Source organism: Gadus morhua, chromosome 7 (assembly GCF_902167405.1).
Source record: "Gadus morhua chromosome 7, gadMor3.0, whole genome shotgun sequence".
In the NCBI taxonomy this organism is placed as follows: Eukaryota; Metazoa; Chordata; class Actinopteri; order Gadiformes; family Gadidae; genus Gadus; species Gadus morhua.
Window position 1 is genome coordinate 17,160,417 of NC_044054.1, and position 12,758 is coordinate 17,173,174.

Below are 12,758 nucleotides of genomic sequence, written 5' to 3' on the forward strand. Positions count from 1 at the left end.
AGAGCATAACTTTGTCCTCAGCGGAGTGCACATGCTCTTCCCTGTAGACATGCTCACCCCCACAAATCCGCTCTCACACACACGCACACACACACACACACACACACACACACACACACACACACACACACACACACACACACACACACACACACACACACACACACACACACACACACACACACACACACACACACGCTTAAACACATACACACACACACACACACACACACACACACACACACACACGCACACGCACACGCACACGCACGCGCGCACACACCACACACACACACACACACACACACACACACACACACACACACACACACACACACACACACACACACACACACACACATCATCCTTGAATTGTTAACTGAGAAAGAAGCCTCTCTCCCCATACCTTCCTCTTGTGCTTGCACTACCTCCTTCTTTCTGTTCTTTCCTGTATGTCCCTTCTGGGATTACATTGTAACACTTAAAATTGCCCTACATAAATAATTAATTCGGTCATGAGTCGTTTGTTTCGTCAAACTACATTTGTTTTATAATTCGGAAAACCACACTGAAAGAATGAAAAAGCCAAAAGAAAGATAAAGTCAACAGCTACACTAGGGCTATGTGTTCAGTAATCAGTACCCAAACACAAGGATACAGCGCATGCATAACCTTCACCTTTCGTTGGAACCAGTGGAAAAGGCCAGTGTGTGTCCTCGAGCATCAATTAACTGATAGTAATCTGTATCTGTGGTGGCATTTTGAAATGCCATCCCTCTTTAAATGTTTTAGCGTTGACACTGAGCTCCAACCAAGGGGAAGTCAACGTATTAGTCATAGACTTTGGCAAACTTTTGAATCTTGTACACAATAAAACATTTGATGGGGTGAAGAATTATGAAACTCCTGGATAAAGTCCCTGCGCGCCATCTAGTGGCCATCGAGGGAGAATAGCTCTGTTGCGTCAACTGTTGGGATCTGGAATATAATCGTTTTCTTTTTTTTCAGGAGCATATATAAGCCCATGGCCATGGGTGCTTATTACACTCACTTATAATTAAAGCATAACTATTATAGGCCTAAACACATAGATAATTATAACAGCACCGAGTAAATTGTGGATTTACAAATGATGAAAGAGCTTACTATTTACATGAAAGTTCATGGGACGAAATGGCTGGCGTTCAAATTTATTTCCCTGAACATTTGTCTGTTTATGCTCCATTGTCCGGTACGAGCTAAACAGGGATGTTTTTTTCCACCAATTTTACCATTTGAGGCCTTACCGTAAGCCTATATGATATGTGGCTGAAGTCGCTTTAACAGAACGCAATTGTTTATCAATCTCATTTCTTCATCTGTCCATCATTTCCCAGCCCAGTTCATCAGAGTACAGGCGAGGTCTAAAAGAGAGATATTAAATCATCATTTCGATTTACCTCGTCATAATTATTGGATACTTATTTACAATTTCGACGTATAGTCATTTTAATGTAGGTTATTTTCCATAATTTTTCAGGTTTTCCTCGGGCGGACATTTTTCTTCCATACTATCTAATCTGCAATAACACCATAAATGATAATAACACTTTCAAGGCGTTATCTCAACATCACAACACCAAATTGAAAGTGCTGATCATCACATTTGAGCATCAACAGTTTGGGGCGGGAGTTCAGAGCTGAACTTCTCAAAGTGGGAGTCGCTGTAAAAAAGGAACCCTCAACAAACTTCCGGTCGCTTGTGTTCCTGTTTGCACTAAACCCACAGGCTAACGTTATGGGACAACTTTTGTGTCATTTTAAGAAAAACTAGGTTTCGGAGTAGTTATGCAAAACGCAGTCAATAGCAGGCTGGGCGTTTCGAGGGAATAACAGGTATGCCTCCGTGTCGTCGAGCGTGCTTCATCCTTTAATGCTCAGTAGCCGGCTAACGTTTCTATTCTACAGAACTGATCGCTAACCGTTAGCAACGCCATCTGCTAGCAACTGAGCTCCTATGGACGACCTTGTGTTTGTTGATGAATGAGCACGATGTAAACATTTTATTAATTCAAATCAAATGAATGGCCGGAGACTATGCATATATGTTGTCAATCAACTATCTGTGTTTTAACTGGTTAGAATAAGTCCTTATTTTCACCGACACTGTTGCTGTCAGCACCTGCCACTCAAGATTCCCCCGCCCCGGCGCGTTCAGCCAATCGGAACATCTTTCCACTAGATTGACTTCACTTTCAGCCAATGGAAAGCTCCCTAATCTATGACATTCCTTACATCAACGTTTATTCGGGCTGGCTTCTCTTTCCGGCGCAGTGCTCTGGATGCTGATGCTGAGGACGCCTGTATCCAGTAGAATCAGTTGACCAAGGCTCGCCAAGATGTTACATTTCTTGAGGCTGCAGCATTATGTCTGCGTGTATGTTTATGTTTATCTCGGCCTTCTACTTTTGTTTTTCACCGGCCTGCAGCAGGTAGACGCAGCTGCTGTAACGGAGATGGCCAATTTAAATTGGAAACCGTTCATTTACGGAGGGATGGCCTCGATTGTCGCAGAATTCGGTACGTGATGCACAAAAGCATTCGCACTAGCTGTTTTTCATTTTGGTAATGCCTGTCATACATATACAGCTAATCATCACCTTGTATTTTATAGCATCGCAGATCAGCAGAGAACCCTATACTTATGCTGCAGTTGATTTGAAGTACTTAACGGGATAATTGACCATGGTACATCACACGTTTGAATTGCAGTTTAAGCTTGGAGTTGTTATAATGTCATAGCATTGCATACATATTTTCTTCAATAAGGTTATACAACACACAAGACAACAATTTATAATTACATTTATTATCTTGTTTCTAAGTGTTGAATGTTTTTTAGTTATATTTTGTGTGAAGGCCCATGTATTCTTACCCCACCACAACTTTTGATCAAAAGTAATCCTTGTTGCTTCTTATGTGACTACTGTTTAGGTTATGTTGTTTTGGTACAGTTCTACAAACATAAATGTATTCTTGTAATGCAAGATGCCAGCAACGATGCTTGCCAGCAAATAATTCACTAGCTCCTCTTGTTTCATATACGTTACATTATTCAAGCATACATACATACATACATGCATACATACATACATACATACATACATACATACATACATACATACATACATACATACATACATACATACATACATACATACATACAATCATACATACATACATACATGCATGCATGAATATACACACAAAGTTTATAGTTCATTCACGGCTATGGTTTCCCTCCACAGGTACGTTTCCCATCGACTGTACCAAGACGAGGCTACAGGTCCAGGGTCAGGCCCAGTACATGGAGGTGCGCTACAAGGGGATGTTCCATGCCCTCTACAGGATCGGCAAGGAGGAGGGCGTCAAGGCACTCTACTCAGGGTGATCATTCAACCTTTTTGCCCATGAAACACCTATCTACTTCTAGATGTCAAAAACCTTGTCACCGGTTTCGAGGACTAGCTCTGGAGGAATCCTATGATCTCTTAATGGCTTAAACTCATCCCAGTCCCCTGCTGGCATTGGTTGTTCCACTCCGGTTTCCGACTACGGCTAAAATTATACCCAGGGTCTGACCACACATGGTGATTATACCAGAAATAATATACCACATCAAGTCTGAGGTCCGCTCAGGTCAAACTCAATGACCGGTGCATCTTGTTAAAGTCCTCAAGGGGCCGGAAGGGGAGACGTGTTTACGAAAATAAATTCATGAGTGTTTTCAGATGTTTGTTCGCAGGCTGTGTCAACACACCAAACACACCAACAAGGCAAGGGGAATACGAAGCAGTACAAAAATATTTGTTATATCTTATTGTTTGCAGTACTTTCAATAGCAAACCTATTGCTTTTGGATTTTTCCAAAATAGGACTCTGATGTAACTCTACCTTCAGCTTCCTGCTGTTAGTTGATCACTCATATCAGTAGGATATCGGGTTTGTGGTGGAGCGTTTATCAATTTTGGATGCAAAATTCCATCCTTATTATATTACTGACCCATAGGCAAATGCATTTATGGCTTGTTCCCACCAGCTTGTGTTTGCACATGATCAGGGCTACACATTGAGGTGGACTACTGGGGTGTACAAGTGCAATGTTTGTCACATTAAATCAAGATCAAGCTCTTTTACCAGCCAGAAGTTAATTTTAAGTAAATTTTCATTGACATTTCAGGGATTTACCTGCAAGTATATCACATCATGAAAGGCTTATGCGCACTTTCTCTTCACAGGATTTCCCCGGCGCTGCTGAGACAAGCTTCATACGGGACAATCAAGATCGGAACGTACAACACCCTCAAGAGACTGTTTGTCACCAATCCCGAAGGTCTGTTCCTTTTCCTTCAAGTGACAAGCATCCGAAGGATAACTCTGCTAAATTGTTAAACGTATAAATAAGGCTTTATCTCGAGGCCTTCAAAGGCATTAAAATCTTGAATATCATTTGCATACGTCTTAAATAATTGTTGTGACGGTCAGGAGTGTAAAAATTACAAACTTAAGGCCCATGAATGTGCAACTTTGATGCAGTTTATGTGAAACCTATATTTATTTGCCTGCCACGGCATGCACAAGCTGTGTTGACCCCAGCACTAGGGAGATGGCTTGTTGTCAGAAAAGCAGCACTGCTGGGATAAACATACAGAATTAGAACAAAGAACCATACAAATAAATGCATGGACTCTAGATGGAGGACTGTCATTTATATTTAGCGATATTAAAGGTATAAAAAAGTATTAACTTGAACATTAAAGTAAATGTCCTGCCTCTTTGGAACCAGTCTGGTAAAAAATGGAATCAAGGCACAGCTTACTGCTTTTGGTGGCCTATGAAGATCTTCACAAGCTCTCACAGGGTGTTTACACGATCTAGATTATCGCTGCTTATTGTTTTGCGTGCTGCTTAGTCTCACAAATCAACACTTGGATTGATATCTAAATTCTGATGGCAGATGAGCTGAAATCTGGGTAAACAAAGTGGTGGAATAATCATGGGGCTGGAGGGGGGGTCTGTAACCTCAATTGGCTAACAAAAACTTGTCCAGCAGTAGTAAACTGTAAAAAAGTAACCAACGTTTTCAAATCAACACCGTATAGACTGGCCAATATCTAATATGTAGATATCCACTTCTGATGGCTTCAGCCATCCATTCGTTTTCTTCGGTAGAATATCTCTGTAACCAAAGAAACGAGGTGCATCTCCACCCCTTGCAGTTTCTGGTTTCCGAGGCTCTGTGCGGTCTCTGAAGTTCTGCTATAGGGCTTGTACATCAGAATGCATCATGGGATTTTTGGTTGACGTACTCTGCCATATTGAGAGGACTCAAGAGAGTTGCATTACTGTCAAATCCTAAATCAACGTAAATATACCATAACCTAGGTTAGACGTGGCAAAACTTTGTTTTGCCGCGTCTCCCCGGGGAAACGCTGTGGCAGTTTCATGCACAACAATGACTCGCCATAATGAGAAATTATTTCACAAGTCATTCCTAAAAAATGACAGAAAAAAGGCTACAATGCTACTAAAATGGAGACAGCCATTGTGATTTACAAGGCCGTTGCACATTAGGGCTGCTGGATCTCATTTTAGGTGCTGCCAGACAAACTGAGTTTCCAGAGCCCAAACTCTTTGCATATTCTCCTGGTGCAGCACGGCTGCTGCACGGAGGAGGCATTGGTCTGCGGCTCGTGTCTCTGGTTCATTATGACATGATAATGGAAACCATAAAGGACGGGCCGCTGAGATCATGAGGAGGGTTAAATGGTGGTTTTCAGTGTAAGCATACTCACGGAAACCACAGCCTATGCGGTTCCTTTTCTAATAGTCAGTGTGGTGTTTGCACTCAATGCTGCATGACGGATATGGGTTGACGTTGAACGTTGGAAAGAGGATGGTGAATTAGTTCAAAGCAAAAAAAATATGAAGAAGTTATTATTTATTTTAACATTTGATTCGGTCTGTTTGGACACGATGTGCTACACGACTTGCATTATCTACCTAGGCCACTAGAGGGGGTTAGCGTTCTTCCATTTTGGTGCGTTCATTTGATTGTCATCCTAATCATGACGGATAGAAAACCTATCTAAACACTGTTTCAATATTTCCATTCAAAATTGCCTGAATTGGAAGAATGAAATCTTCATGGGGTTTGAGTGCGTGCGTGTGCGTGTGCTTGCGCATGTGCGTGCGTTGGCTAAACGTGTATCCGGTGTCTTCCCTGGCAGATGAAACCATGGTGATCAACGTGTTCTGTGGGGTGGTTTCCGGAGTGCTGTCGTCCTCCATGGCCAATCCCACCGACGTCCTCAAGGTCATTCTCTTCATTACATTTACAAACTATTGTGGCGGAACGGGAGGCTTCTCGGGCTGTTACACTGTGGTAGTTTCAACAACAATGGATCAGAAACAGAAACGCGGCTAGACAGTAGGCTAGAAAGAGTTTCGTTTGTTATACACGTGTCGTGTGAGGAACAGTAATGATCTTCAGTCTCTTTTAACATATTTTGTGTAATAATTTGGTTATAACTTTTGATACTGATGAATCGATTAGTTATGCAATTAATATTTCTGTATCAAAAGCGTTGTTTTCACGTGCATGTTAGTGAAAATATTAGTTTTAACTTGAATAATCGCCACTTTTTATATCGGGCTCCATCCTCAATGATCACGATGCGCTCTGCCTGGTCCGTTTCAGATCCGCATGCAGGCCCAGGGTAGCTTGCTCCAAGGCAGCATGATCTCCAACTTCGTCAACATCTACAAGACGGAAGGCACCAGGGGGCTGTGGAGGGTAAGTTGTTGTTGTTCGGGATCCGATCGCAAAACAAACGCACAGGAAGTCAAAACAAAACCCCAATGTTTGAACCCTGGACGGGTCTGGCGTCATGACGTGTGGTCCCGTGGGCGTTCCCTTCTCCCCAGGGGGTGATTCCCACGGCCCAGCGGGCGGCCATTGTCGTCGGGGTGGAACTCCCCGTCTATGACATCACGAAGAAGCACCTCATCAGCTCGGGCACGATGGGAGACACCATTTTGACGCACTTCATGTAAGCATTGTATTTCGGTGTTCGACTTTCTGATCTCCAAGTGTTAACGGTTCATGAATAGGTACGCAGAGGATTCAACCTATGCTAACGCAGCGCGGCGACGTCAACCGTGCTTTGACATTCTTGAGAATGTTGAGCTGCTGCAATGACGGAACAACCTGGAACTAAACATTGACCAATCAATTTGTTTCAAAGTGGACTTTAAATGAAAAGTAGTTATTTTTTACAAATTCTGGTATATTTACATGGTGTTTTTTAAACCACACTGTTCCTAAATATGCAGGGTCCCTAACAAATAAATCAATTATTTAAAATTGATTCCTCACTTTGGTTAGTGTACCTGCTTCACGGGCCTTATTTATTTATTTATTTATTATTTTTTATTTAACCTTTATTTTTTCCAGATAAAACATTAAGAACAGTTTGTTATTGACAATATTGATCTCAATATTGATCTTATATCTGCGTCACCACAGCTCCAGCTTCACGTGCGGCCTGGCCGGGGCGGTGGCGTCCAACCCGGTGGACGTGGTGCGCACGCGCATGATGAACCAGCGCGCCCTGTCCGGAGGCCCCGCCTACAAGGGCACGCTGGACGGCGTGATGCAGACGTGGAAGAACGAGGGGTTCTTCGCCCTCTACAAGGGCTTCTGGCCCAACTGGCTGAGGCTGGGGCCCTGGAACATCATCGTATCCTTACCGGCTGGCCTCGGGTGCGACTCTGAGGCGTTTGTGTGGTAGGACGGGGCAGGGGCTCAGTCTGTCTGGCTTTGGTTTATAACGTGTGGACTAACGGGACGGGCATGCAGGCTGGTTCGAAGAACTTCTTCCTAGCCGCTACGTGAATTTAGATCCTAGATCTTAGATTACTGCCCGTTTTTGGAAATGTTAAATTTGAATAGTGACAATAATATTAGTACAGACAATAATGTGTAGATTTATATATAATGTGATTATTTCTTAATTTTTTTATTATTATTCAATGTCAGAATAAGTAAGATGGCGCCCCTCCCAGTTGCTAGGCGGGAGACTTTCAGAATTCAAAAAACTCAATAACAGTTGTGTCCACTCTAATTGGCTGTTCAACTGTGTGACTCAAACTAGCGAAGCTAGACTGGCTGGGCGGGGTTTTGGGAGTGTCTGTGTGATTCTTGTTAACAAAGGGAAAGGTACGGCTGGCCAGACTTTGCGGTTTATCTATGCGAGTTGTGACTTCATCGATAACATTATTTCAATCATTATCGATCAGCACTGCGCAATGATATGTCAAGGTCATTTTAATCATCGACCTGTTTAAATGACACACATTGCGACTATGAAAAGAAAAATGTTGAATATCAGTGCTTGGTTTACATTCACCCCCCGAAATGCGCCACGGCATATGACCTTGGGACCTTGACAACGTGCCCCCAGTTCTTCATCACCTTCGAGAAGCTGAAGCAGATGCCCTTGTAACGCCAGCCTGCGGTCGGACACTCCTTTTAAACCATGAAGCCTACAGTCTGCAAGGGCCGCTTAAGCAGGTGCCCTCGTAGAGCCGACCTGGGCGGGACTCTCCTTTTTAACCATGAAGCGCGACTGTTTGTTAACGTGTTGGGTGCGTGTGTAAGGAGCAGAACCACTGGTATGTTCCTGAAGTTGGCCCCCCATCCATCCCATCCCCCCCCCCCACTTCACTCTCGATAAACACCAGCGCCTACACACACTCACCCCACCCCCTCCCCCCCCCTCCCAAAACGACACGTTGATAAAGCGTCTGCTTTTGTATTTACTTTCCCATCACTTCTTTTTATTTATGTGTGCGGTGGTTTGAAAGCGGTGCAATACTAGAGCGTGTTTGTCATTTGTTTTTCACTCTTATCATTGTCGGCAAACACTGAGCTGGCAGCTGAGGGTCTGGCTGAACAGGGGACGCCATCCCAGAGCGGACAAGAGCCCGCTGCAAAGCCCGCCCCGCTAGTTATAAGTGTTTTTTTCCGTTTGGCTGACCAAAGGGCTTGTCTGCTTTGGTTTGGGTTTACTTGACGTCTTGGCATTAGCTTTATGTCAAGTATTTTATGAATGTACTTTGTTTTTTAATTTTTTTTATAGTTACAATTTAGGAACGGGTTCTTGGCAACCGCTCTCATATACGCAAAAGTGTGTGAACGGTAAAAACTGTTTGTATAGACAAACTTTGTTGTGTGTGTGTGTGTGTGTGTGTGTGTGTGCCCTGGCCAGCACGTGATTGCATGCCATGTGCCATGGAGTGTTTAGCACTTTAATCGAACTGTTGTTGAATTCTGAGACTCTTGACACATAGATAACCAATATTCAAGATTCATCAGGTGTGTCCCGCCCACTCTTCGCCATGGCGACATGTGGTGGGAGGGTGTGGTTCTGGGAACGGTTGCGGTTGGTGTTGCAAGCGGACAGCATTTTAAAGTCTAACTATCTTTTCTGTAGAACCGACATTCCCACAAAACTATATCCTTACTCCCGAAAGCCAAATTCCGACCAGTTTTGGTTGTTACCATTTCTGATGGTGTTAACCATCAGAAAGCCTGATATTCATTTTTTATTTGAAATTATGACATGTAGTTTTACTAGTAATATTGCTAAAATGATCAATGAACAATCATGTATCTCAGTTATAGTTTCTGAAAAAAAAAAGACAAGGCAACGTCAGTGGCAAGACATGGCTTGACACTGGGATATTAGATTGATTTAACAAATTGAGGCTCTCTGTGAGCCTATAAATATACAGATGCAATTATGCATTCATCATGATTTGTCTTAAACTCCTTAAATTCCTAGGACCAGCCCAGAATCCTTACCAAAGCAGCCTACAACTGCAATAGACTTATTTGTAGCCTTTTAAGTCACATCTTCAGTGTCCCTCATTGGTGATACCATTGTGTTGCGAGGTGGGGATCCACCTTCTGTGTAGATGACGTCTAAACATGGAGGCAGTGCATTCAATTCTGATTCTAAGCACTTGTGCATAGGATGCACACTGCAAACCCCGGGGCATCGGACAGATTCGCACGTGCTTCAGTTCTCATCCGTTATTTGCCAAAAATCATACAGAGTTAAGAAGTGCTGAGTTTCGGACCGCAGCATTATTCTGCTGTCATCCCCATTAGCATTGACTCTGTTCTCCACCCACACGTATTACAGGATGACGCACGGTATTAAGATGAACTTTGCATATACAAATATTTCTGTGTGTAGTCTTGACAAAATTCAAAAAGGTCAGTAATGAGTGTCAAGGTGTGCAGTTAGAAAGTGGCCAGTGAACGAAGGCAGAGAATGCCTTTAGCTGAGGATTATTCTTTTATTTTCTTCCTGGTTCTGGGGCTTCAATATGTTAGCCTGGTGACCATGCTGATTGCATGAACTCACATTCTGAGGTCACGTGATTAGCCTGGTCTCCAAGCTACCCATTATAAAGCACCTTGGGTCCTGAGGGCTATAAAAAAGGGAATAGTGTAAACTAACTATTAACTAAAATTTGGTTCATATATAATAATTACTTCCACCTTTTAACTGTAACCAAACAAAAACATGACAACCTAAGAATGTGAATCTTCCTTGTTACTGATTGGTCGGGTCAAAATATTTTTTTATTGGTTTTATGTTGTAGTTGCTCCTTTTTGGAGGCCTTTTACAGAACTTTTCTTTTTATGATTACTGTTTGTATCATGTTGCTTGGAGAACAACTTTCAGTATGTCCTGCCGGTATTTCTGAGACGGCTTTTCTTCCCCGTAGATGCAGACTAGAGACCTGTCTGATCTCTTTCACACAGAAAATATATTATTTAGCCTGAGGTCTGAATATGCATTACCTCATTGGAGCCTACACTTGACTTCCTGCTTTAGTCTCATCTCTATTGGATAAGAACATTTCATTGTGCTCTAACCCAGCCTTTTGGGATTTCACCATTGCTTTCATGTTATGTCACCTAGTTATTCGTTCACACATCCTTTTCGCAAAGAAATGACTTCAGGCTAATATAGAACATGAATAAATGAGGTAATCTATTGGTTATAGGAGTGTCTCCATGTACAGTCAACAATTTTCAATCAGGTTCAAGTCAAGTTTAGTTATGGTCAGCTGCCCTCATCAATTGTATGTTCTGTGCATCCTTACACGCTTGCACACACTTGAGATGACTGGTGTGTCAAGATGAGCAGCATACATTTCTGTTGTGCCAAATTTAACATACATGCTCCTAGAAAGAGCATATCTGATTATACGTAGCAAGTGGAAAATATTTTTAAACAAATGTTTCCTAATTATTTGGCTGAATGATGCAATTGTGCATATTATAATGGCGGAATTTGTGTTTGGTGTTGTGCAAACAGCTGTTTGTTGTTTTGGCTTCTTATATTTTGTAGATTTTCTATGATTTGATTGATAATTGGCAATACCCTGACTTCAACCAGTCCTTTAACATTTTTTTAATGTTTTTAATGTTTTATCAAAGCTAGATTTGTGTAAGAAGGTGTACTTGTGCAGTACCTGGAGATTTAAACCAAAATGGATACACAAAGTGCAGTTTATTGTTGACATGGCAATTGTGGGAGGAAGGTTGCGTGTACAAAATGTACAGTCCTGGGGCTTGCTTTTCTGTCTTGCAAAATCCAGATTTCCCCCCAAAAAAAATCCAATTTTTTTTCACGTTGCACATAATGTTTTTATTTGTTTTTTAAACTTGTCTTTAATATGTACATTCAGTTCATCATAAAATGTCTGTTTTAAATATTCTTCAAATGTGGCGTTGGGCAAATATAATTGCTTTGGTTTTACAATAGGTACTTTTTAAATTGTAGTCTTTTTCAGATTACAGATCTTTGTATTTATTGTGTACTTCACTGGAAAAACCTGCGTTTATGAATGTGATCTGATTGCATTCTTTTAAATGATTCTGATAACTGATTGGTATCAATTGTTTTCCATGTATGTGTATGTCTACCCTACCGATCCAATTCGAATTAGTTATTCCAAACAAAAGGTGTGATCATTTAGTCATTTTCTCTTTTACAATTGGAATACTCTAGTACTGTCTCTTTATTCTACCACACCTCTTTGACAAAAAACATAATTTTTGCTGTTATTACCTGCTTAGTATACTGAGTTATACAAATCATCCACTAGTCCCTCCTACTCACCCTTTTTTGGCATGATGACTCAACATTTTGCCACCCCTTACAACAAGTTCATGTGTAAAGAATTGGCCGATACTTTTCAGCTCTACTGCACTTTGGCAACATGTCCATTGAACTTTTAAGTCACAGTTCCCTCTCGATTGTTTGGGCATGGCTTGGTATGGTTGAGATGATGTGTCAACTATTATTTTTCCTTTTGCTAGTTTGTTTGGCTTCATATAAAAAGACATGTGGGCCTTCTGTAATAAACGATATTCACTTATGGTTTTCATATTTCACTTGTCCTTTTTTGATCATGCAGGCCTACTTACCCTAATGTAATTCATAGAACCCTTTGGACAGCTCGGCTTCAACAGAAAGGAGTGTCAAAAATAGTATTTCATTATTATTATTGCTTGATTATTATTGCACATCGCTACCTAAAGGTAAGGCATACACATCAGTGCGTTTTTAAACTGCAGAGGATACCCGACTACAGGTGGGTCACCGCCCACTGATCCAGAAAACTTAGTTGGC

At 41.8% G+C, this 12,758-nt stretch overlaps 1 protein-coding gene and 1 long non-coding RNA gene across 4 annotated transcripts in view; one reads left to right on the top strand and one right to left on the bottom strand.

The window, feature by feature from the left end:
- The window catches only part of LOC115547468 (uncharacterized), a 5,487-nt gene extending 5,378 nt beyond the window's left edge, over positions 1-109 (bottom strand). Inside the window, exon 1 of one of the 2 annotated variants that reach the window (XR_003977370.1) lies at positions 1-109. This exon is cut by the window's left edge and continues 241 nt beyond it. This is a non-coding gene — a long non-coding RNA (uncharacterized LOC115547468). The other variant, XR_003977368.1, reaches the window with a different exon arrangement.
- Positions 110-1,725: 1,616 nt separating this feature from the next.
- slc25a14 (solute carrier family 25 member 14) lies at positions 1,726-12,515 on the top strand. 2 transcript variants are annotated; one of them, XM_030361540.1, is made up of 9 exons: positions 1,726-1,875; positions 2,469-2,559; positions 3,288-3,426; positions 4,278-4,372; positions 6,270-6,355; positions 6,740-6,835; positions 6,967-7,091; positions 7,568-7,781; positions 8,505-8,865. In XM_030361540.1, the coding sequence occupies exons 2-9, from the start codon at positions 2,496-2,498 to the stop codon at positions 8,544-8,546; spliced, it is 861 nt and encodes a 286-aa protein (XP_030217400.1). In that variant the 5' UTR covers positions 1,726-1,875; positions 2,469-2,495; the 3' UTR covers positions 8,547-8,865. The 2 variants fall into 2 exon arrangements, with proteins under 2 accessions (XP_030217400.1, XP_030217399.1); XM_030361539.1 differs by lacking the exon at positions 1,726-1,875 and having other exon boundaries at positions 2,450-2,559; positions 8,505-12,515.
- The last annotated feature ends 243 nt before the right edge of the window (positions 12,516-12,758 follow it).

What these genes read in the sequence shown, in the direction of transcription:
- slc25a14 (XM_030361540.1), top strand. Translation starts at nt 2,496, where the DNA reads ATGGCCAATTTAAATTGGAAACCGTTCATTTACGGAGGGATGGCCTCG. An exon ending in CTCGATTGTCGCAGAATTCG is followed by an intron (nt 2,560 to 3,287) that starts GTACGTGATGCA and finishes TTCCCTCCACAG; the next exon opens with GTACGTTTCCCATCGACTGT. An exon ending in ATCCCACCGACGTCCTCAAG is followed by an intron (nt 6,356 to 6,739) that starts GTCATTCTCTTC and finishes GGTCCGTTTCAG; the next exon opens with ATCCGCATGCAGGCCCAGGG.